Source organism: Antedon mediterranea, chromosome 6 (assembly GCF_964355755.1).
Source record: "Antedon mediterranea chromosome 6, ecAntMedi1.1, whole genome shotgun sequence".
NCBI classification, from domain to species: domain Eukaryota; kingdom Metazoa; phylum Echinodermata; class Crinoidea; order Comatulida; family Antedonidae; genus Antedon; species Antedon mediterranea.
This window is the reverse complement of record NC_092675.1, coordinates 30560901-30587350: the sequence shown is the minus strand read 5'-3', so window position 1 is coordinate 30587350 and position 26450 is coordinate 30560901. Positions and strand designations below refer to the sequence as shown.

General features: G+C 32.0%; 2 protein-coding genes across 4 annotated transcripts; one reads left to right on the top strand and one right to left on the bottom strand.

The window, feature by feature from the left end:
• Window positions 1-51: 51 nt before the first annotated feature.
• Window positions 52-10044, bottom strand: LOC140052030 (alpha-N-acetylgalactosaminide alpha-2,6-sialyltransferase 3-like). Its single transcript, XM_072097401.1, has 7 exons — window positions 9982-10044; window positions 9598-9731; window positions 8870-8908; window positions 8305-8565; window positions 6761-7185; window positions 4492-4599; window positions 52-3412 (listed from the first exon to the last, which is right to left on the bottom strand). The coding sequence occupies exons 3-7, from the start codon at window positions 8888-8890 to the stop codon at window positions 2947-2949; spliced, it is 1281 nt and encodes a 426-aa protein (XP_071953502.1). The 5' UTR covers window positions 8891-8908; window positions 9598-9731; window positions 9982-10044; the 3' UTR covers window positions 52-2946.
• Window positions 10045-11754: 1710 nt separating this feature from the next.
• On the top strand, window positions 11755-24050 carry LOC140052589 (ubiquitin-protein ligase E3C-like). Of its 3 annotated transcripts, none has more exons than XR_011845631.1 (22): window positions 11755-11907; window positions 12184-12237; window positions 12374-12583; window positions 12920-13032; window positions 13616-13836; window positions 13925-14081; window positions 14547-14791; window positions 15305-15438; window positions 15971-16155; window positions 16510-16596; window positions 16789-16943; window positions 17254-17459; window positions 17859-17969; window positions 18350-18523; window positions 18629-18770; window positions 19268-19512; window positions 19967-20091; window positions 20392-20482; window positions 20905-21003; window positions 22253-22294; window positions 22938-23068; window positions 23795-23851. XR_011845631.1 is itself a non-coding variant. In XM_072098210.1 (22 exons), exons 1-22 carry the CDS (start codon window positions 11842-11844, stop codon window positions 23960-23962), a joined length of 3261 nt encoding a protein of 1086 aa, XP_071954311.1. In that variant the 5' UTR covers window positions 11755-11841; the 3' UTR covers window positions 23963-24050. The 3 variants fall into 3 exon arrangements, 2 of the variants coding, with proteins under 2 accessions (XP_071954311.1, XP_071954310.1); XM_072098210.1 differs by having other exon boundaries at window positions 18365-18523; window positions 22253-22409; window positions 23795-24050; XM_072098209.1 differs by having other exon boundaries at window positions 22253-22409; window positions 23795-24050.
• Window positions 24051-26450: the final 2400 nt, after the last annotated feature.

Genomic DNA, 26450 nt, shown 5'->3' with positions numbered 1-26450 from the left:
AAAGTGAACTGTAGAAAAATAAAACAAACCAAAGATGTTTACATTATCAACATTACATATTTTATTTTATCAAAAAGTTATATTATAGCACCTGAATTCAAAGCAAATCAACGTTCAATTAATTGCGAACGAAAGATTTTTATTTTTTTAAATATAAAAACATTAGTAATTAATATCAATACTATATAATGACTTAGAATGCCTATACCGGGAAGGCACTGGTATCTCTATTAAAAACATGACTAGCTAATTACAGAATGGAAAACACATGTTTTATGAGACAGCAAGTAGCTGCCCTAAGAGAGTGGACATCAGAAATCTTAGGAACTATGAAAGAATTTGGAACCAAGAATTGGTAAAGCAGCAAGCATGTGATGCCACAGTGACACAAACCAAGACATGAGAGCTGCAATAGCATACATACAATGCAGTCATTGACAATATTGTCCATTGACATTTGTTGTCTTTCTCTTGATGCTTACTCTAACTAGCACCAATGAATACCATTGTATGCAATAATCAAATAAATTACTTTACTATTATGAATAACAATAGACTGTGTTACACACCATTATTGGTAAAATGGTACTCTTTAATAATTGAGTCATCATCATCAAAATATTAATAATATTTAAAAACATATTTACATTAGCTATGATTAAAATTAATTTTAAAAACTGATATATTTTGAAATGAACACTATTCAAAACTACATTTCATAAGTTTGGCATTTTTAAAGAAAACTACAGTAAATAGTCAGTAAATAGTCAGTAAATAGTCAGTATTTTATGTAAACAATTTAGAATAAACTTAAAAATGTAAACAATTTTAACAAAAATGAAACATAAATTACCATGGTAACAGAAACACATACTGAAACCACAAATCAAGACAATTTGGCACACATAATAGAGTAGTAAATACCTAAAAAGCTGTTGATAATGAAACATAGCATTTATATAAGCATTGCTTACATATACTCGTCAGATAGAATGTATTACACAATACTATGATGTGCTACAGGCAGCATCATTATCCAATATACCATATTTTGCAATGTCGTGACAACATTATTTGAACTGTTCGATCATGGAGGTATTTTTATACCTCCATGGTTCGATAGTGTCACTGACACTAGTCGTCAAATGGACCTTGACCTAGAATATTTGATCAAATTCAATCATTAATTTTACGCAAGAATATGTTTAACCAAGGAGGAATTTTACCAAACATAATATATTATCAATATACGGTACTTTGTATTTACTGTTTTGTATCTTTTTCGTGCAATAAATATTGTAAATAGAGTGACCATTGACGTAATCCTGAAAATAGTACAATTCTTTTGTCCGCAAAACAATAAAATATTTCCTCTTAAAAGTAATTCTTTGTAATGGTAACCAACATTTGGTAATTCATTTTAATAAACAGTTTTCATTGCCAAACAGTGGTATACAGTGTGTATACATGATTACACATATTTATACCATTAAGGAACTAGATTCTTTTCATCCATGTTTTACATACCGTTTTTGATCGTACGATTAAATGGGAAACCACCTCACGACGAGTTTAAAGTATAAACACGAAAATAAGTACATTTTGAAGCAATAACATTAATATAAACCTTATAATATACTGTACTTCTATACATTTAGAATTAGAAGACTATAGTGGGGGAGGCAGTGTTGTTGATGATGCCAATAAATCCGCAACTCAAAAATATAATTGACTCTTTAATTTTGTTTCTGCAGGAGGTTATTCTTTATTACATTTTTATTTGATGTTAATGGCGACGTAACGACGTAAGGACAGTTTTCTGTTTAGGCTCATGACTAGTACTTGTACCCCCAACCCCCACCCCCTCCTGCGGGGGTGGGGGTTGACCTTTTTTAGCTTAACAAATATTACCGTATATTATCCTTATTTAAATTACATTTACATTTTAAAACCATTTCAACTCACAAGAATGTGGTGCATACAAATTAGAATAACTTAGATATTAACTCCTACCTTAAAATTTCTAAAATTATTCTAAAAAAAATGTTCAGTTTATTTTACATCTAGGATTTGGTACTAAAAATTATTTAATTTGATAACTATTGGTTGCGACCATGCAATTTTAATTCAGAATACAACCATTAAAAAAAAGAAATTAAAATAGCAATATTTGGCCAAACATAAAATAAAACAATTTGCAACGCAATTTGTTTTGAGGAAAATGAAGAGCATTTTGGAATACACACTTTATAGTACTACTACTAGACTCTAGTAGACTGCTTGTAGGTAGTCTACACATTTATCCACATTTTTGGCATTTTCATTTTCTTAACTTTTGGTATACTGCTTTTATCGTCAGGGAAATTCTTATCATTTTTTAACAAGTTAAAAAATGGTCTTATCACATGACCTTGTTCTGCTATACAGATATGGTTACAATGTCTAGTTATATTTCCTTTGTCTATTGTATGGTTTAAACATTATATTATAATCTGCTTGTACCCTTATGGTGAACAAGGAAGGAACTGTTGTACACCCCCATCACATATTTCTTATTTTAATATAATTGTTAAATAGCTTCAAATGAAGTACCAATAAATGTGGCTAGTAGACTAGTAAAATATAATAAAATATGGCTTAGAAATGCCCAAAACAGTTAAAATTTTTAAATTAGATTTAAATAAATGAGTATTATTAAATTGATAATGCCCACCCTCGCTGGTGTAATACATGCGCTTGGTGTTGCCGATGGACTTAAATGTCTATCCTTGTTGATGTGCTAGGCGTGCTTGGTATTCTCACTGGACTTTAATGTCCATCCTTGTTGATGTGCTACTAGGCTTCCTATGTATTCTCACTGGACTTTAATGTCCATCCTTGTTGATGTGCTAATTCATTTTCTCACTGGACTTTAATCTCCATCTGCACTGGTGTGTGTATGCTTTACTAATGTCGCCTTTTACTTATTATTTTTACAATTTTTTTCTTATTTGGAGCAATTTGATAAACACGTTGTTTGATTACAGTGCCGTCATCTTTCTTAATAATTGTTTCTACATAATCAGTTGTCCTATTACCTGTGTGAACGTTGGTACCGTTCATTACGATACCATTGTGGTCACCGCAGTCATATGTACCAACAGTATTATTTACATGTTCCTGTAAACAATCTTTATAAGCGCGCCATCGTTTCAAGAAAGGTGTGTCCAAACCTTTTCCTTTTACAGTTTTGTTTTCCCAAGAAGGGTATTTAAAAGTAATGTTGTGTGTCTCGGCCCAGCGAGCAAACACTGCTTTCTCAGTCACAAACTTATGTCCAGTACTTAATTTGTTTTCACTAACAGCGTAATATTTGCACTCGTGTTGCACATGGTCAAAATAATGGTAATACTTCTGATCATTTGGATGCTCTCTGAAAAAAAAAAGTTCGTTAGTTGTCATCTGTTAAATATTATCGAAAAGCAAAGTCATGTTTGCTTTACACAATGCGGTCAAACTGAGTCAATGGTACATCTGTATAAATACTACAGTATGTGACAATGTCAGCCTCATGTACAAACAAATGATAAGAATAGTCAAACATTACATGTTAACAATAAAGATGGTCAAAGTTAAGAACATTTAAATGCTTGGTAATATAATGACACAATGCTTGGTAAATATCAATATAGTACACAATTCTAATAGGATAATATTATATAGTACACAATGCTGGTAATAATAATATACAGTAGTAGGTATACACAATGCTGGTAATAATAATATAGTAGGTATACACAATGCTGGTAATAATAATATACAGTAGTAGGTATACACAATGCTCAGTGGAATAATAAAATGTAAATACACAATGCTTTGCATACAACATGGCATTAACTACTAATTATTACACGTACTTCCTGGTACGATATTGGTCATTCATTTAATACCTACTAAACTTTTTGCTATAACATATTTCAATTACAGAGTTATAAACGGATTATGAAAAACAAACTCTGAAAAATGTGAGCCACTTTATTTGTTAACATTTAAAAAATGAATCATGCTGGTATGTACTGTACCACTATTTTTTTTTTTCAAATATTAAACTTGTTATTCGACTGTATGGTTTATATAATACAGTGCCATAGTCATGAGAAATAAAGTGGTGCGGTGATCGCAAGAAAAGGGAACAATCTCTGGCAAGCCATTGGGTTGTCAAAGGCCTATGAGAAAAATGGTGAGGTTGAAACCTTACCCACCTACGGCCCTGTATTACAATGTAAAACGTATGTAGACAAATTGTATCTCTGTTATACAGTATTATGCACAACATTGTACATAAAGGGAATACTTATAACAATTAGTTAGGCACCAACGGGTTACAGGTCATGGTATATATATATATATATCCTTTTTATTAGGAACTATTGAAATAGCCTTTAAAACGTTTTTTGTGGTTAATTTCTATCTAAGTTCAGTACTGTACATTGTATTATGTTAGTTTCTTACTTGCAAAAATCTTCATATATCATGCCATACACTGTTACCTTCTTACAGACATCAAGAGCAAACAGCATGCTATTCCATCCTGTAGTTAGCCATGTATTAGCTTCTTTCCTACATTTCAACAATTAAAAATTATTACAAAAAAAAATAAAATAAAGTGTGGTTCAAAAGCAGCAATTTGCCACTATTTTCACATCATAATATTAATTATACAATATATTTTAACTTTATTATATTTAAAAAAAATGTAGCAGACAGGACTTCAACTATGCTTTTATACATGCCAGTCTGGTTCACTTTTTAACTACTCCCTAGAATTATTAATCTGTCTAATTTATCATCAACCTGTTGCAACCAGTTATATGAGGTATTTTATGCTACAAGAAATAAATCTTAATTGAATGAAATGTTCTTAGTAATGTGCTTAAACTAGGCCAATTATAATCTTATTATCCCAAAGTGCAAAAACATAAAAATCAATCCTAATTTTATCGTTTGAATTATGATTTATGCTTTTAGATTTCAGAGTACAATGTCACAGAAACATGAAAGTATTATGAAATGAATTACATGTACAATATCCAAAAACTCCTCCACATGTTTTTCTTTTTATCAATTGATTTTGATTATGATTGAGATTTCATATTGTTTATAGTCGTTATACAATAAAAAAAGCGGTATGCCTTTCTAAATATTACACACTTAATTGAGTTCTGCATTGTTTTAACCATATTTTATAATTTATTGCTAGTAATGTAGGAATTGTGAGTTCAATTTTTAATAATTATGGTATTATTTTTTGTATTTTATGGTTATGACTGCCAAATAAATGTGCAAACAAATTAAATCACTCAATCAAATCAATTTTGTAATATGATACATATTATATAAATAATTGAACATTCAATTATTAATAATACTTGTACTGGTGGGTTATCAGCAGTATGGTTGCAATACTTGTACTGGTGGGTTATCAGCAGTATGGTTGCAAATGGATCATTTACAATTTGCAACTAGAAGGGCACTCAGAGAGCGCAAACCTTCGTCTGATCTGATGCATATAAAAATTTAATGGAATTCCCATACACCTATGAAATAATCCTTTAAAATCTTATGGAAATTGGGCAATCACTTTTTGAGTAATCCTGCTAAAACAAAAACACACACAAACAAATGCGATCGACGACATAACCTCTCGCTATATTTCTGACAAAGGTAATTATTATCATAGGCCAAGACTAATAATATTCATAAATGAAAGACTGTAGTTTGTACAGTACGACATTAATCAATATTCAAACACATTATTTAATGAAATTGTGCAGAAATCAGTCAGAGAAATGATATCTTTCAATGTGCTATTTTTCTATCCAAGAATTGCATTACCAGCCAATGAAGACAGGATATGAACAACTACAGTATAAACTGCAGCTAGCATTTAATATTATGCCTCTGTACATTTCCAGATGTTATATGCATTTAGGATTGAGGTCATTGAGAAAATTAGGTATAAGAATTTGAATACGAATTATTACATCATCATCATACAACATTCTAATACATCAAGTACTGTTGTAAAATTAGTTTTTGTTGAAATAGTTTAAACTAAATGTCTGGCTGATATGACTGAGAATTATTCAGAGTGGATCGAGACTAATTATACAAATATCATAAATGTTTATTGCTTGAATGTGGTTGAATATTTTTATGAATTTTTTCTATTTCAAGGCAAAACTGATTTTGAATCAATCAGGCTTTTACCAAACAAAACATTCTTCACATTTTACTTGCAAACAAATATATAATAAATGTTTTTTTTATTGAATGTGGTTTCAAGAATATTTTTATGAATTTGTTCTATTTCAAGGCAAAACTGATTTTGAATCAACCAGGCTTTTACCAAACAAAACATTCTTTACATTTTACTTGCACATAATTAATTGTGATTGGATAATACAATATAAAATACATATTTATTTATTGATTAATTATTTATTATGTCTTTATACTGAATAATATTTTCAGTGCTAAAGTATTGATTTGGGTGAGTTCAGTAGAGAACATAAACAATATAATAAAAATAATTCAAAGACAACTAACAAAGTAATTCATAGTACACACACATTTACAAAAGGTTTATAAAAACATACAGTATATATAAAAAATGGAAGAAATTAAAGGTAAAAGTAATTCATAAAAAGATTAAAACATTAAAACACCAGAAAAAGTTACAATACAAAACATTAAAAAATACAAAAAGAAAACAGCTTACCTAGAAACACCAAGCTCTGCTGTAAATATCTCCTCATTTTCTGTCATTGTTTTATAATTTGCCATATAAAAATTGGTAGTGCGATATTTCTGAGCCATGGCAGATGCCCACCTCCTCGCTGGATTTCTTTTGGGGTTAAAGTCTACAGCATATAACCATACTAATACAATATTATCAGATTTAGTTGTTGCATTTACCAAATGATACTTTCTTTTCTCCTCAGAATTCATCATACGGGGAAAATTACGATGTCCAATAATTCGAAAAGTTGTTTTTCTACCGACATCTTTTTCGTAACCGTTTGTGGGGGCAGCATTCATTCGTATAACGCAAGGTGCTTCGTCTATTTCCTCACCTGCTCCTTCTCCTTGTAATCGACCAGAACTTGTAACAAACGCACACTCTGAGCATTGAAGAGATAACGGCTGCAAAAACAACATTGATTGCTAAACACCCGCAAACCTCCAAAAAAACATAGCAAACCCCATCGAACCAACATAAAACTGATTGAATCATGTAGTGTACAACCCACTGGGTATATCCATGTAAAATAATATTTAATTTCTACTGTTAACTACTTATTTTTAGGGTAAAACATCATTTTTTGGTAAAAAATGGTTGCTAAATCCTGCAAACCTCCAAAAAAATATAGCAAACCCCACCGAACCAACATAATAAAAGTGATTGAATCATGTAGTGTACAACCCACTGGGTATATCCATGTAAAAAAAATTAAATTTCTACTGTTAACAACTTATTTTTGGGGTAAAACATCATTTTTTGGTCAAAAATGATTGCTAATTTTTAACCAAAAAATGATGTTTTATCCCCAAAAAAGTAGTTAACAGTAGAAATTTAATAATTTATATACCCAGTGGGTCGTACACTACATTATTCAATCACTTTTCTGTTGGTTCGGTGGGGTTTGCTATGTTTTTTTGGAGGTTTGCGGGGGTTTGCGGTGTTTAGCAATACCCTTGATATTCATGTTCTTTTTTTGGTTAACATAATTTTAATAAATATTAAACCTCGGGTCAAATGGTCTTTTGTTAAAAAAAGAAAAAAGATTGTTTGCATTTTCTTTTGTTTGCCTATGCCCTTGTGCCTTTTTTTCACATTTCTATTTATATATATTGTTTTGTAACAAGGGGTTTCTACTTATAAGCTGTGCTTCAGAGATTACCCTCTTTCCATTGTTTTGTTTTGTAATGATTATTTATGTATGTTTATGATTTTGTGAATGGAAATAAAGAAACAAACAAACGTAAAGTCTGTTCTTTACATTGTAATTCTCCGTCAGCCATGCCACCAAACCCTCACTTTTGAATCAGCATATGAGGGAAATTATTTCATAAGTAAACATTTCCTTATAAATCTATTTTTAAAACAAACCAACATTGTGTATATTATGGATAGCATTTTCATTTTTGTATTGTGAATTTTTTCAGGTATAAGTCATATTAGCATAATAAATAATTCATGAATGTTCATGTGCAATAGAATACAAATAATGTACATTATTAAAACAAAGCAATGTTTATTACCTCTAGACCTGGAAGAGCGACATAGCCACTTTCCTCAGTGGCAGTATCTAGTACAGGTACGATGGGAGTAACGTTAAAATAGTCAAATTGACGCATCTCTCCGTCAGTAATTAACTGTTTCCCGTGTAAATGGCGACAGCTGCTATCCCCTTGTCTGGTGCATTTTTCAATTTCATCAGTAGGGTACATTGTTATAAGGAGCAGGGCGATGATGCATAAAGATCCATATAATGTCACCACAAATAACATTCCATTTAAGCTCTGAAGATCAAACAAATAATAGTTTTTGTCATTAAATGGTGACTACTGTAGTTGGTATTGTAATGGGTAAACAAGGGTGTGTTGGTACTGTAGTTGGTATTGTAATGGGTAAAAAAGGGTGTGTCAACATCATAATCTATTTACTACATATTTTAATGACTATTTTCAAGGACCTTATATTTGAAAAGGATTACATTATTTGATATATGATACAGGAGCAGATCTTTCTCAGTATGCATTTGGTGCCTATATTAATAGTTTATATTATGCATGCTGTGCTATAGTAATAATATAGTTTACACACCTTTGGTAAATAGACTGCCATCCTTGTAAGCTGGTTTACCTAAAAATAATAAATATGGTATAAAATTAATATTAAATGAAAACGCTGTTGTTGATGATTAAAAAGTGTTTGTTGGCTGTCCTGAAAAAAGAAAACTTCATTGCAGAGTAAATGCATCAGGTTCTAATGGCATTTTATAACAAAACAAACCATGAATTCTGAATTTGAGAAATTCATAACATTTCAATGTTATATATATGTTTTATTCTATAGGCTGCTGACCCTGTTTTTTGTCAATGAAAAATATTCACTTAGCATTTTTTGTAATTGGAAATTTTTATTTGAATCGTCAGAAAGTAATGGGAGAATATACTGAATATAGTTTAACATTCCCAATTATTATAAAATAAATGGTTTTGTTTCTTTTTTGTTATTAGAACATACAATACAATACAACAAAGAGATAAAAAAACTTGTCTATTAAAATTTTTTTATAAAAAAAAAAGTTAAAACTAGAAAAACAAAAAAAAAGTTAGGAAGAACCAAGCAGGTGAGATCGAAAAGAACAACAAGTATTTCAAATATTGGAATCATTTTGAACAGATAATAAATAAGATAGTCAGAAATTTGAAATAGTTAGCCAGTTATATGTGAAGGGTAGGGACACAATTAGGTAAAACAAATAATATATTGAACCAACAAAACCAAAGTTTCTACTACCACTGTCAGAGTTGTAAAATAATACTTACTTTAGTGTACCTAGTAAAGTACTAGATGTTCGTATCGTAGTTCCTATTATTCCTAATGAAGACGTATTCCTTTGGCCTATATTTCATTTTCGACAATTATTAAGAAGGAAAACCAAACGTATACAAGAATACATCTGAAAGCAAGAAAGGAGATATACAACAGACAGCTCAAATAACACGATTTAAGCTAGCGCTGGGCCTGTCAACGCCTGACATAAATACCGTCTCTAGGAAGCCTGTGAAACAGATTCAAGATTATATTTACGCGATTATGTTCTTTATAAAAGAAGTATATTCTTTAAAAAATAGTAACAAAAAGCAAAAAAATTGAACACTCATGAACAATCAACCAATCATTAGCTTTGATACTGTGTTAATACTTACAATTACCATAAGAAAAACGGACAAGTTCTGTCCTTTTGTGTGTGTATCACTTTGTCATAAAAGGCTCCAGTGATGCATGCATTATTACATGTAACGTTGAGGTGAATGGTGGACTTTATACCGGAAGTAGAGTTACAACCTGGTGGTGGCGTGTAACAAAATAAAATACAAGATCTGATCTGATAGATGCTATCCAGCAAATATTATACAAATAATAAACAATCGTTTAATAGTGCGTACTATTGCACGTTATGTGACCCACAATCGTCCAATCAAATGACAGGAATTTATTTAGGTGTTATATAATAATTATTATTAAACACTTTATATTAATTTTTTGTATAGTAGCCGCCCGAAATCGGACTAAATATAGGTCTAATTTAATTTGATAATATCAAAGAATATATATCACAAGAATGAGTATTCCGCGATTTTTGCATGAGAAATTTGTAACAAAGAGCTCCATAAGGGCGGATGTATACATACTAAATAAGACTTGATTTAATAGATATTATACATGTCACATTAAATAGAATTATGATAATATCTTTAGCAATTGTAAACTATTTTATAATACATATTTATTAACAAACTAGTGTACATTCACTTTTACAGACAATTATTTACTAACATGCTAAATTAGTTCACAAAAAAAGGCCTAACACAGCAACAGTTCAGGGAAAATTTTCATTTAAAAATTTTGTTTAGCAATATTGCTAATCAAACTGATTTTTAGGTTGAGAAACATAGTTTTGTATAGTATTTTTTGCTACACAATTTTCAAAATGTGTATAACACCAAAAATCAACGAATCGTTACTCAGCACGGCCTCCTATTCTTTACCATTGCCACGCCCGGTAAATTAAGTATTGTCTTTATAATATAAATTAGTTTAAAATCCATGTTATTAATAGGATAAAATGTTAAATTTCATTAACATGTATTTGTTTTTACCAGAAACAAGTTAAATATAAGAAGTTAAAATATAAGAATATTATTAAACTATCCTTCGTGAAAACGCGTAAACACCAACACGCCCGGTCACGCTATATCAATAAAGTTCAATTTGAAAATAAGTTTGATAAAAATGCTTTCAACTTTAATTTGACGAGCTGTAAATAAACCAACATCCCAAGTATCATAATGATGAGTAGCAAGTATGATAGTACATAGAGAATTTGTTCTGTACCTGTGGTTTTTATATTAATATATATTTCTGGCTGAAGAACTTTAAAACAACCCAGATTATTATTGCGGACTCCATTCTACGTGGGAAGACTTTATTGAATATAAATACCATTTCAACACGTTCTTTGATAATTTAACAGAAGCTCCATTGTTATATAAACATTTTTGAACATTATTGTAAACAATATCTGACCGGTTCTTGGATCGCCAGGAACAAGTTTTATAAATTAATGATGACTATTTACCACCAATATTTAAAAAATAATAATATTATTTTGCGTTTTTTTCTTCATTTTTCTTTTGTATTGTAACGTTTGTGCTCATATTTTATTTATTTGATCGATTGATGTAGTGTGCCTGGTTATATTTATATGTTTTTATTTTTGTTTTTCCCATACACTTTGTTTTGCTTTAATTATTTTATTGTTTTATTTTGGTTGCACCACCACTAAACGAAGTTTGTACCACTGACACTGATGACCAATTTACATTTTGTAATACAGTACCATATTCCTCCTTGTAAATACTAATTACAGAGGGCGTCCTACTTGATTTCTGTGTCTTTAAAAAAATTAATAACAAAAAACCCCAGAACATTCTGGACAACAACAAAGTATCAGTTCAGTTTTCTAAAATTGTTCATTTCATTTAGAAATTCAAAACATTTACGATATGTACGGATTCAATGGGGACTTCAGGACTAAACCTATTGTTTCGTTAAGAGGAGCGAGTAAAAAGGTACATGTATTTTATTCTCTTTTTGTTAGGACCACCACTAGCTAGGCTAGAGTAGAGAGGCATATTGTACCACACAGATAGATCACTCCGGCCGAGGTTCGTTCCGGCCGCAGCTATGCTATGGTGCCTAGGTAGCTAGCCTAACTGTCATAATAACGCCTGGGTAACGGCCTATATAATAGCTATCCCAAAATGAAATTGGTAGTTGATTTTATATTAACCAAACAAACAGTTATTATTCTTTTTAACCCAAACAACTTTTCTTTGCTATTTCAGGAAGCAAAAGAGGCGCTCCTTCAAAGAAACCATGAAGAACGAAAGAGACGTGAGGTAATAAAAGTGTTGAAAGAAATCAACACAAAGTAATACATTGGATAGCCTAACTTCAAGCTGAGTTCAGAAGAAATTCTATTTTATATATAACTAGAATATAATGAATCTTGTATTTTTTTTTTGTCTATAAAAGGAATCAAGACGAAAAGTGCAGAGTGCTTTAAAAATTCAGTCATTTGTACGTGGCTGTTTAAGACGCAATCAGCTAAGGCAAGAAGCTCGTAGCCAGTTTGATGTTTGTATTCGTCAATTGCAAAAGAAAAATGTCAATGGTGATTCTTTGGTGCTCCTTCTTAAGAAGCTGCTTTTCTTCTATAAACAAAAATGTGATGGCAATCGATTGGTAAGCGCAAACGCAGACCTTCAAACTTGGAAAAATGAAATATCGGGAGGTTTTATGAAACTATAGAGGGAGATGACTCACTCTTTATCCAGAGAGTTGGGAGGTCTGCAAACAGCAAGTTTAATATTTAAATGTCATTTGTTAGTTGAAGGAATGACTTTGCACTTTTCTGACAGACTACCCACTTAGTCCAAGTTCTTTATTTAACACTGAGTGTATAAAAAAATGTATGTATAGTATATAAAATGTCTATATTTTTGTAATATCATGACTTTAGTCTACACATGACATGACACATGACACTCACTGTACATAAAACCTTATATTTGTTTACAGGTGGCATTTTGTCAGATTTTGTTGAAGCACCAAGCAGTGTACTTCAAATTGTTAGCAGTCAATTATCATTCATGGCTATTTGACACTAAGAGACTTCTGCTGCTTTGTGTCAGGTAATGATTTATATTATGATTTATTATCAATCAATCGTTCGGTTTATATAGCGCCATTCCAACAGTCATTGCTCATAGCGCTGCAAAAAATATCAGAAAATGTGAAATTTGAGTATTGACTTAAAGGTGCAGCTCATGACTTATTTATTATGATTTATGTTATTATGTTTACAATGAAATACTTGTTCTAAAATGTATCCAATCCGTATTCAATATACATCTGTATATTTGTTTATTTCTAACTATCTACAGTTAGATCAAGACACCTTTCCGCTGATTACTAGCTGCATTATGGGAGTATGTTTCCATACGTGTTTGATGCAAAAATGACCGGGGTATTAATGTTCAAATCAAGGATATTATTATTATTACCTACATGGTGAAGTACTCCATGTTACAGATAGCTAATCCAGAAATGTAATAATAATATCATAGAGATATTAATATCGGTATGATAATACTCATGGTACAAAAATAAGTGATAATATATATTGTTTATTAACCAGTAGATCAATCATATAATGAATTGCTTTAATCTATTGAATCTTTTGTTGTAGACAGTTTCTAATATTCTATTTTATAGGTATGTAGGTAACCCGCAGTTTTCAATGTTGCCTGTCGCTATGCCTCTTCGAATATTAGAGGTTTTTACTGATGTGAATATTTATATTAAAGAGGTTAGCTTGACTGCAAACACAGTTAGTTCTGTTACAGTTGGCTGCACTTCAGACATGATTGAACGCACATCCTCAGATTTTATGAAACTGTTTACCTGTCAAATCTTCCAATATCTAATTAAGAATAGTAAGTATATTTGAATTTTATTTGAATAATTATAACATGAAAACCAGGTGTGCCCATGAATTTAAAACAACAAAACTTTTAATTTCAGATTATTATGAGCATTTGCGAGAACTATTACATTGTAGAGTACCACCTGTTATAGAGCCGTCAGCCAATCCGCCGACACCGTTAGCCAACACAATCTTTGACATGATCATGCGACCTTTGAACTCCAATATTGACCTTGGTAGATCTACTTCCTTTAGGTATTTAATTTAAAGTGTTTTTAAACAAACTTACAAATTCAACACATTTATTATTTAGTTGATAAATGAATATTAAGGATGGATTGTAACGGTTTCTATTACGTAATAATAACATTACATTTTTAAAAAAAAAATATATAATTTACCAAAACAATTATTAGGCATGAGCCCAAACAGAAAATAATGTTTACCATTTGAATATAACAAGTACTAATGCAAGGAAGTGGAGCTGTAGCTTGGTGGTTAAACATGCTTGCCTTCCAATCACAAGGTCCAGGGTTCTATCCTGACCTAGTGCCAGGGTTGTAACTCACAACTTTTTCAACTCCACTCCCTAAGCCTCAAATGAGTATTTTTTAAGCACAATAAATTGTAAAATAGTTTACCCATCCTGTAATTGGCGAGTTACTCGCTGTTGGATGCGTATGAAATAAAAATTAATTGTTTAATTTCTTCAATGTTCAGGAGGTTGGCATTATTCAGTCTTTGCAATTCCCTGCTGAGGCCCGCTTTCACAGAACAAATAGCACATTTCATTTTGCCGGCATTATGTGACAAGTCAACAGAGTTTCCAGTTGTTGAGCTGTTTGAATCTTTACTGCCAACTGATTTGATGGACATGAATCAAGAATGTCACACTAGTCATATTGAGGTTGAAACATCACCATGGTTACTCTATTCCATACTGTCTTTTGGAAAACCAATTGTCAGTAAGTTATGCGCATGTACCATGTATTTTATTTATAAACATATCTTGAGTCTTTAAGCTCTGTCTACACCATCAAACTTTTGTGAAAAAAACATGGCCGGCCATATACATGGCTGCAGTTGCATGCTCAAATTTGTGTTAGTGTTTACCAACGGACCAACATAGTGAGCTGTAGAGTCGCGTTTGCACGTGACTAAAAATGTGATGTGACAATGACATCATATCCCTACCATATTTGGGCATATCCCTACCATATATGGGCATATCACTACCATATATGGGCCCATCACTCTTTTTGTCAAACTAGTTTGATAGTGTAGACAGAGCTTTAAACCCCAAAAAGCTTAATATTTTACTAACTTGCTCATATTGCTATATAAATCTTGATTTTCATACTCATTTACAAAAAAAATATTATTCTGCATAAATTAAATATGAACAGGAAGAATAAATAAAAATGTTTTAATTAATTGATAAAAATGATAACTTATGTATTTTACATTTTTCTTTTCAGGTCAACTTGATACAAAGTCACTCCAAACTTATTTACACATTATTAAAGTTTTATTACCCAGCCTGCCTAGCATTTCTGATAAATACTCAAATGATGAGGATGATGATTCAGATGATGAGCTTATGATTACGGAGGTTAATATCTAATTATTTATTGATGTTATAGTGTACTACATCAAATACTAAAACAGCAACATATACTTCAACCATAATGGTATTAGCAATCACCCTCTAAATACTAAAATGAAAGCAACGTATACCTCTACCATAATGGTATTAGCAATCACCCTCTAAATACTAAAATGAAAGCAACATATACCTCAACCATGATGGTGTCGGCAATCGCCCTCTAAATACTAAAATGAAAGCAACATATACCTCAACCATAATGGTGTCGGCAATTACCCTCTAAATACTCAAATGAAAGCAACATAGTATCAGCAATTACACCCTAAATACTATAATATCCGGTATTCAATAAATACCAAATTGAAATTGTTATACTAATAAATCAGATATAACCCCTTAAATACCGAATAGAGATGATGTACAGTGCTATAATTTAAAAAAGTGAATAGGCTCAGATTTTTGTGAAGAAGATTATTTTATAAATTTTAAAAAAAGACCAAAATGAAGTATACATAAATAATAACTCATTTATTTTTAGACTGGTGGATTCACCACTTTACCAGCTTTGAGAGAGAAATGTTTGAACTTATTAAATACTGAGGAGCACATAGCAAGCATCCTTAAAATCAGCGGAGAACAAGGTAGTATACAACTTCTTACTGATCTATGTGTATTATGTCATCAACTTATAGTCCGACATCGGCAGCATGTACCAAGAACAAAGTAAGTTGAGAATTAATGTGGTGTTTATTTATAACAAAGTGTATCCTTGCCATTTGATTGGTTGATTTCACATGCCATGCATTATTTTATCCATTCATCATGATACTATGGCACTATTGCATGCTCAGTTGTTCTCCCGCTGAATCCAGAATTTCTGAATGCTGCCTTCAACATGATTAAATATAAAGCTAGAACAGATGTATGCTCCACAATACGGCAGCTATTTTTTCAAATCATGAAAATATTATCACCTTTTAACTCTATTTATTAACACTATTCAATTTTTTTGAAATCTTTAAAATATAAATGACAGCTTGTAAGTCGTAACATAACATTCTGATGTTATTTCCTCAGATTATTGTATAAACTAGCTTTAGATTCCAAATTTCTGAGACAGTTGTGGTTCAGTCTTGTATCGTTATCAGCAATATCAACAATTGGGTAGGTATATCATAATGTTAACTGTTTAGTGGTTCACATGTTTGCTTAAGACCAGCGCATACCTGCTCAACCGAAAGCTCTAGTGTGCGCTGGGCTTTACTACTACTTTGCTTACTCCTTACTTGTATTATTTGTTCAAAATATGTTCTCATGACTTAACTTATTTTGTATTTTATTAATTTTCTTTAAAAGGTCATCAACACCATTAATTCAGCTGTTATCACGTGGTATTAAGTTGAGTTTTGAAGATGTTGAGAGAATTGTTACAATGTTATCAGTATTTTGTTCCTTATTTGGTCATGCTTTACTATCAGTTCATGATAAGGAATTCCATGCAAATCAGACAGGTATGTAGTAACTCACTCTAAAACATACAAAAAGAAAATTATTAAAATTTCCATTATTAAATTGTACGTTTTTTATTGCATCTGTTTAATAAACAAGTCTGATATCCCTTTCACATCGCCAAGAAAATACCAGAGTTGACAGACATTGGCACGCACACCATTGTGTGTGTATGGTGTTTATAAACTATTTTGACAAAATGTGTGTGTTGCGCATAAAAATTCCAGATGTTTCATTTAATCACTAATTTTATTATTGTTTTATTAATTTTTATTATTAATTTACCATTTTGATTACTTCATTATTTGGTAGGCTATAGCCTGATGCCATTTAACCTGCCAGAGCTTGTCAACATGAGTTTGATCTTGCGTGATGCCTGTCTTGGTATGATAGAGTTAGCCCTACCTGAAAGCCATGTAGGCCTAGGGGAAAACTACAGTAAAGCAATGGCTAGCATTGGTAGAATACACACCAGCTATGCACCAGATCAAGTGGCACAATGGATGCATGTTTTTAAGGTGCCATTTATTTTTATTTTTTAAATGCTAATAGATTAGAATTACATTTGCCTCCCTCCACCCAGGTGTATAAAATGGGTACCGGTTAGATCAAGCATAGAGATATTATAGTTCACTATAATATCTCTATGGATCAAGACACAACTTTGCACTGATTACTAGCTACTTTATTATGGGAGTATGTTTCAATATGTGTTTGATCCAAAAAATGACCGGGGTAATAATGTGCAGCGCATTGAGAGCTTGCTTATATGTGCTCTAAGAATGAACTATTATTATTCTCATTCAAAATTGTTATAAATTGAACCAAACATACTATCTAGAACCAGGAAAGAGTGACTCTTCCCTGGGCCTAAGTACTTAAGTACGGTATTGTTTACTCATTGTTGTTACTTGCAGGTGGCCAGTCATTTAGTTAAACAGTTACATTCAAGAGATATACGCAAGACATTTTGTCCTGCTGATCACTGGCTTGCTAAGCATATACATATTTTAGATGATAAGGTTATGGTAGGTATCCTGCAATTCTTAAAGATCTTCTAATAGTCTTCTAATAATTACCTAATTAACTAGTAATTAGTATATTTTGGGACTATTAAAAAAATGTCTTAAAAGCATGTTTTGAATCCTAAGAGAGGATGCTATATTTGAAATGAAGTGTAAATTACCACATTATCTTATTGAAGATGATAATTTATTAGTAATAATTATAATGTGCTTATTTGAAGTCACTGAAACAATAAAAACTTCCAAACTGAAGTTCGGAGTTCCAGCTCTGACATCTCGGACATAGACACCTCTTTGTAATTTGCGTTTTTATTACAAATTAAACTGAACATATCAAATCAAATTGTACTAATCTACTGTACTAATAAATCAATGTTTGACAGAGTGTTTCTCGGCAGAGTCGTATTGCAAATTATTCAAACGTTGGTAGGCTTCGTTTCCTCCAATCACACATGGCGATGGATGATGACGGTCCGCCACTCTCGGTGCAAGAAGCTCGCAAACTCACAATCTTGGCTGAACTTCCTTTTGTGATTCCATTTACTGAACGAGTCTTGGTATGTACTTTGACTATTAATTAGCATACGAATTAGCATAATTACTCATTGAAATATCTATTTGAATTCCATTGTAATATATTGTTTTGTTTTTTTTTATTGTAGATATTACATGATTTAATCAAGCAAGATAAAAACGAATTCCAAGGAGATATGTCACGTTACCTGTCTGGACACAGTATTGATACTACTATACGTAGAGATTTCATCTATGAAGATGCCTATGACAGACTGAGGCCAGAAAATGGTAACGTTAATACACTCTGAACTTTCTTTTTTTCTTTTATTTACTCAATATAAGCCACCATAAACATGGTAAGCATAAACAAACATATAATGTATCATTGGAAGTGTTCGAAAATAGTCAAGTTATTCAGTTCCTAAACTTACTTGCACTATCCCTGTTTGTCCCCAGTTTGAAAAGGACAAAAGTAAATCTGATTATGATGTCATCATCATTATCAGAGTGCTATGGCATTGACAACAATGCTACTTCATTAATTTTTGTGTACTCCAACTTAAGCTCTGTCCACACTGTCAAACTTTATGTGCCAAAACGGATTATGATGTGCCTATGGATATGATGACATCATATTATCACAACTATATTTGAGCATATCACTACCATATTTGCGTGCATCACACTTTTTTTTGTCAAACTAATTTGATAGTGTAGATAGAGCTTTTTGTTTGATTACTGATGATGGATCACAATTTGAATTTTTAAAACGTTGCTTCTAATAGAACCATCGTTAAAGAAGAGAATGCGTGTTGTGATTCGGAATGCTCAAGGCCTAAATGAAGCTGGGATTGACGGTGGTGGTATATTCAGAGAATTCTTAGCACAACTACTCAAGACAGCTTTTGATCCAAATCGAGGATTCTTTAAAACAACAACAGACCAAATGTTGTATCCCAATGCACAGGCAGTGCTTCTGCATGAAGACTACAAGAAACATTACTATTTTATGGGTAGAATGTTGGGAAAGGTATGCAACTTCTTATTTATTTTGATTGTGGAATTTTCTACCATTAAGGATTTCAGAATCATCAATTTCATTATAAGTTAAAATTGAAAATGTATCCCTAGTAACTTTAAGCTCTGTCTACACTATCAAACTAGTTTGACAAAAAAAGTGTGATGTTCCCAAATATGGCAGTGATATTCCCAAATATGGTAGTAATATGACATCATCATGTCTATATATGGGCACATCACATTTTGTTGTCACATAAGGTTTGATAGTGTAGACACCTTTACAGTACTGTAGGTTATGTTAAGCAAGCCAGTTTAAAGCTCTTGCCACTCAATACAGTAGCTGTATGCAATACAATACAGTGATGAGAGATTGAGTTCACTACCTTTTTGTTGATATATATGTATAGTCCTCATTCTTTCATGAAGATAATGCTACATTTGATTAAATTGTATTCTTATTTTAGGCACTGTATGAAAATATGTTAGTGGAGATTCCATTTGCAAGTTTCTTCCTTTCCAAGATTTTAACTCGTCACACCGGTGATGTTGATATTCATCACCTTGCCTCCTTAGATCCACTCATGTACAAGTAAGTTCCAAGGTGTTAAGTCATCACATCGTACATAATTTTTTTTTGTTTATGAATGTTGTCTGGCATGTATGTACTGTACATTTAAGTGGTTACCAAACTGACAAGCACCTGCTTCTTTTGGTATACTATTGAATATTATAATTGTGAATAAACGTTGATATTGAGTCTCCAAATTAATATACTGTATAGATAAATAAATAAATAAATAAACTCCATTTAACTTGCATGGAGCATTTGAGCAGATATTGTATTTCTTCTATGAAATCGCCTAAAGCATTCCTATACTAATATTTGTAGGAATCTATTGTATCTGAGAGATTACGATGGCGACGTGTCATCTCTTTACTTGAACTTTGTTGTCACTGATAGTCAGATGGGTGAAACACAGGTAAGAAATAACATGCTATACATTATAATCTAACTAGCAGTAACTGTAACAGTAACATTTATTATATTACACACTTGAATAGATTCTTATCATTTGATTGGATGATAGTGGGTCACATGATGTTCGATAGACATATACTATTAAACTCTCAGAGTGCATTGTTCATTTTGTGTTAACAGTGAGCAATGGGAATGTGCGACACAAGGCTAGGCTGTGGGCTGCATGTTTGGGAAGTTAATTATTTGTCCCGTTGGACTCATTCATTATAAAACAACAACAGTCTGGAGATCATATTAAATAACCTCGCAAATGTTATTGGAATGAATTCAATGTATTAGTATTGTAATGATAATAATCCTATTATTAAACATTATCATTATTTACTAAAATAAACAAACTGAAAATTTGTTTTCTATTTTTAGAATCATGAACTGATAGCAGGCGGGAAGGATATTGCTGTAACTAATAATAATCGCTTAGATTACATATACAAGATGGCCGACTACAGATTAAATAAACAGGTAACAAACTGAATAATCTCTGATTCTGGTGCTTGGCCATTTTTTTTATTTATTCTGTCTTTATACTGAATGACACTATCAGTGCTAAAGCATTGATTTCCAAAGTGGTTCAGAAGAGAATATTAACATCAATATAATATATAATTCAAAGACAACTAACACAGTAATTTACATTAGTAGGCCTACACACACACTTACAATAAGGTAACTATCTACAAAACATACAGTATATAAATAATGGAAGGAATTCAAGGTAAAAGATACTTTTTGGATTGAATTTTTAAAAGTTGAAAGTGTATTTTGTGCACATACACATATCTCTCTTATTTCTATAAATTGTTATGTTTTCAATAATGTTTATTAACATACACAAAGGTGTGTTAATAGTCTGGTATTGGTTTGTGGTTTTGCATAGATTACGTATCTTAGCACTTACGACCATTACACAATGCTATTACACATTAAATACAAGTACACATTCCAAAGAATATACTATTAGTTACACCCTGCTTGTTCACGGAATACGGGAAATATCTACGTTCTGGTCTTGTAGATTTTTCCCGTATTTCGTAAGAACAAGCAGGGTGCAACGATTTTATCTCTTAGTGTACACTATTATAAGCAATTGGACAAGAGATAAAGAAAAAAAACAAATTTATACAGTATCTTGCCATAAATTTAATTAAACTTGGTCTAATCTTCCATATACAAAAACTGTTTATACGGGTTCATATTTGATGGTTGAAATCACAACTACGCATGCGCTCAACGATAAACATACAATACATAAACAACAATCGGTTTTCAGCTTAAAAACAATTATCATAGGAGGAGATAGGAAAATGCAAAGCAGCCTCGTATTATTGTGTGCAGGTATTTTTCAAGAGGACATCCATTAGACAGTGTATACCACGATCGGAAAACACCCCTATTTGGGGCAAATCGTTGAACCTAAATTCGTTTTAATTGTCAATAACTAATTATCTAACTCAATTTAATTAGTAAGGGTTAAAATCAGTACCGAGATTCTAACCAACTTTATATACCATCGAGTAAACATTCTAGAAATAACGCACGATTTACCAAATTTCGCCCTTACGTAAATTTATATATAGATGATAACCTTATACTAGAATATATACTGTAGCTGCACATATTTTCCCATGGCTATCTAGAAATAGTTCTACCAGTGTTTGTAATGCAGTGTTTTTACACAAAATGTTTTTCCTTCATTTGTGACCTATCATAGATTCGGCCTCATATTATGGCGTTCCGGGAAGGCATGTCTGAGGTAATTAACTTGGAATGGTTAAGGATGTTTGATCATCATGAGCTACAAGTACTCATATCTGGTGCTTCAATACCAATAGATATAGATGACTTAAAACATAACACAAACTATTCTGGTATGCTACTTAGTTCATAGTTGAACATTACCTAATGTTACAATGTTACAATGTTGTAGACACATTCAATCTCAAACTATTTAATTTGGGTTTGATTTAGCTATACCAGGAAACCCTTTTGACAATGGTATTTTGTCTTAGTATACCATGTACAAGGTAACTGCTAAAGTCTCACTTTAATCTTACCTGTACATACCATGTACAAGGTAGCTGCTGAAATCTCACTTTAATCTTACCTGTATGTCCGGTACCAGTAAAAATGATTCATTCATTCATTGATAAAGATAAAGTTTATTTCATCCTTCTGAATTTGCATAAGACTTAATCATTTTTAATTATCATCTTATCTTTATTATCTGAAGTAAATATTGCAATTATACTCAAATCATGAGTATAAAATGGTGAATATCAAGCCCTAATCATGGACTAAAACAGGTTGTACGTAATTGTTGGCTCAAACGTCCTCAACTGCTAATACCAAAAGAAGTGCTTATATTACTGTGATTGCTAATGTACTTGTTTTTCTAGGTGGTTATAACAATGAGCATCCAGTGATTGTAAGTTTTTGGAAAATAGTGAGTAGTTTGACAGAAGCACAGCTGTCCGCTTTACTCAAGTTTGTCACCAGTTGTTCACGCCCTCCTCTTCTTGGATTCAAGGTAAAGTGATAACATTTAAAACACAAACTTTACATTACCTGCTTGGCAAGTGTTGCAAGGTGTGTAAAGGGCAGCTGGAACTTTAAACTATCATTCTGATCATAATATCCAGTGGTACAAAAATAAATAAATAAAATCCTGGATGTGTAACTTACTTTTTATTTGGTCCAAAACAAGCAATAAATAAGAAACATGCAATTACTAAACATCCATGCAGGTTATATTGCATCCATGCAGGTTATATTGCATCCATGCAGGTTATATTGCATCCATGCAGGTTATATTGCATCCATGCAGGTTATATTGCATCCATGCAGGTTATATTGCATCCATGCAGGTTATATTGCATTTTATGCAGGTTATATTGCATCCATGCAGGTTATATTGCATTTTATGCAGGTTATATTGCATCCATGCAGGTTATATTGCATTTTATGCAGGTTATATTGCATTTTATGCAGGTTATATTGCATCCATGCAGGTTATATTGCATCCATGCGGGTTATATTGAATCCATGCAGGTTATATTGCATCAATGCAGGTTATATTGAATCCATGCAGGTTATATTACATCCATGCAGGTTATATTACATCCATGCAGGTTATATTGCATCTATGCAGGTTATATTGCATCTAAATTATTACCATAGTATTGTTTATTATCAGCATTTTTTTTTTTGATGATGAACAAATTTTTAAATATTAATAGAATATAATTTTTTTCAGGAATTGGTGCCAAAGTTTTGTGTACATTATGGAGGAGCTGAGGAAAGACTTCCCACTGCAAGTACTTGCATGAACCTACTTAAGTTACCAGAATTTAAGTCTGAGGAAATAATGAGAGAGAAATTGGTGTATGCCATTGAGTCTGATGCAGGCTTTGAACTTAGTTAGACAGACAGACAGACAGCCAATTGATGTTGTGTGGTACATCACAGTTAGACAGACAGCCAATTGATGTTGTGTGGTACATCACAGTTAGACAGACAGCCAATTGATGTTGTGTGGTACATCACAGTTAGACAGACAGCCAATTGATGTTGTGTGGTACATCACAGTTAGACAGACAGCCAATTGATGTTGTGTGGTACATCACAGTTAGACAGACAGCCAATTGATGTTGTGTGGTACATCACAGTTAGACAGACAGCCAATTGATGTTGTGTGGTACATCACAGTTAGACAGACAGCCAATTGATGTTGTGTGGTACATCACAGTTAGACAGACAGCCAATTGATGTTGTGTGGTACATCACAGTTAGACAGACAGCCAATTGATGTTGTGTGGTACATCACAGTTAGACAGACAGCCAATTGATGTTGTGTGGTACATCACAGTTAGACAGACAGCCAATTGATGTTGTGTGGTACATCACAGTTAGACAGACAGCCAATTGATGTTGTGTGGTACATCACAGTTAGACAGACAGCCAATTGATGTTGTGTGGTACATCACAGTTAGACAGACAGCCAATTGATGTTGTGTGGTACATCACAGTTAGACAGACAGCCAATTGATGTTGTGTGGTACATCACAGTTAGACAGACAGCCAATTGATGTTGTGTGGTACATCACAGTTAGACAGACAGCCAATTGATGTTGTGTGGTACATCACAGTTAGACAGACAGCCAATTGATGTTGTGTGGTACATCACAGTTAGACAGACAGCCAATTGATGTTGTGTGGTACATCACAGTTAGACAGACAGCCAATTGATGTTGTGTGGTACATCACAGTTAGACAGACAGCCAATTGATGTTGTGTGGTACATCACAGTTAGACAGACAGCCAATTGATGTTGTGTGGTACATCACAGTTAGACAGACAGCCAATTGATGTTGTGTGGTACATCACAGTTAGACAGACAGCCAATTGATGTTGTGTGGTACATCACAGTTAGACAGACAGCCAATTGATGTTGTGTGGTACATCACAGTTAGACAGACAGCCAATTGATGTTGTGTGGTACATCACAGTTAGACAGACAGCCAATTGATGTTGTGTGGTACATCACAGTTAGACAGACAGCCAATTGATGTTGTGTGGTACATCACAGTTAGACAGACAGCCAATTGATGTTGTGTGGTACATCACAGTTAGACAGACAGCCAATTTCTGTTGTGTGGTACATCACAGTTAGACAGACAGCCAATTGATGTTGTGTGGTACATTCATATGTGCATTGAAGCATATCATTATACTGTAATGCTTAAATTGTATAATATCACTATTAACATAACCACATTTTCCACGGCAGTTTTGTAATGCAAAAGATGAATAGTTCTTTGTTTAGTTTTACTCAAATAAAATACTAACATTTGACAACTAAACAACAACATATGCTGTATAACGAATATACATAATGATTCATGTTTGGTAACTTGCAGCTGTGACGTCTTACCTTTAGTAGTTTATTCTCTCTTGTGTTGTATTCACACTTCGTTCATAATTCCATTCTGCAATTCCTTCTCACAGCATTGAATGTGTTCACGAATGTGTTCACGAATGTGTTTATCAAAGTTACACTTATTTGTTTTCCTAATAAACGAGCAAAAGTCAAACCCATACAAACTAGAGATAAATTTGACACAATGCCAGAAATGTTTTGTTTTGATAAAATGCTGCAACATCACTAAATATGTGTTTCATGTTTTAAAAAACTGATTTTGAATAGTTGCATTGTAATTAATTTTGTTAAACAAGGTAAATATTCCCAAACTGGATTGGATTTGCTATTCAGATGTTGCACACATTGTCAGTGCAATTAACAAACAATTAATTAACTAATTATTCGTTAAGAAGAACTAAAATAATAAATATCGAACTTTCATGACATAATAAAAAAAAATATTCCTGTATTTATAATAAAATTCGCTATTGGTAAGGCACCATAGATAATTCTATTTGTATTAATCTCATACACCCTTAATCCACTTTGTCTTTAATGCTTTCATTGAAGGTCAAATCTTCTGGTTTGGTACTATATAGAAGTTCTCACTATTTAAATTAACGTTATTTTAGAGTTTTCACTTTAATTTGTAATTTTTTATTTCATTTTAATTCAAGATAGGTTCGTGACTCATTGCTTCCTTTCAATTACCTTTACAGCGGATCCAAAGTTGTCCCTTTGTTACTTGTGGTAGGGAAGGAATGATTGCATCACTACCACAATTCTTTTTGTATTTTAAGCTTGACTTTCAATAAGATTCAACTATTTGTGATTGGCTACGTTGCTTAGTCGAAACGAAGCTTACTAACAACATAAACAACATGTATAGGCAATCTAATGTATTATAAAAGGATGCAATATAAATGCACTAATATATTTAATCATAATATAATCAAAACAGAAAGTGAATAAATATAAGGTAACAACAGCT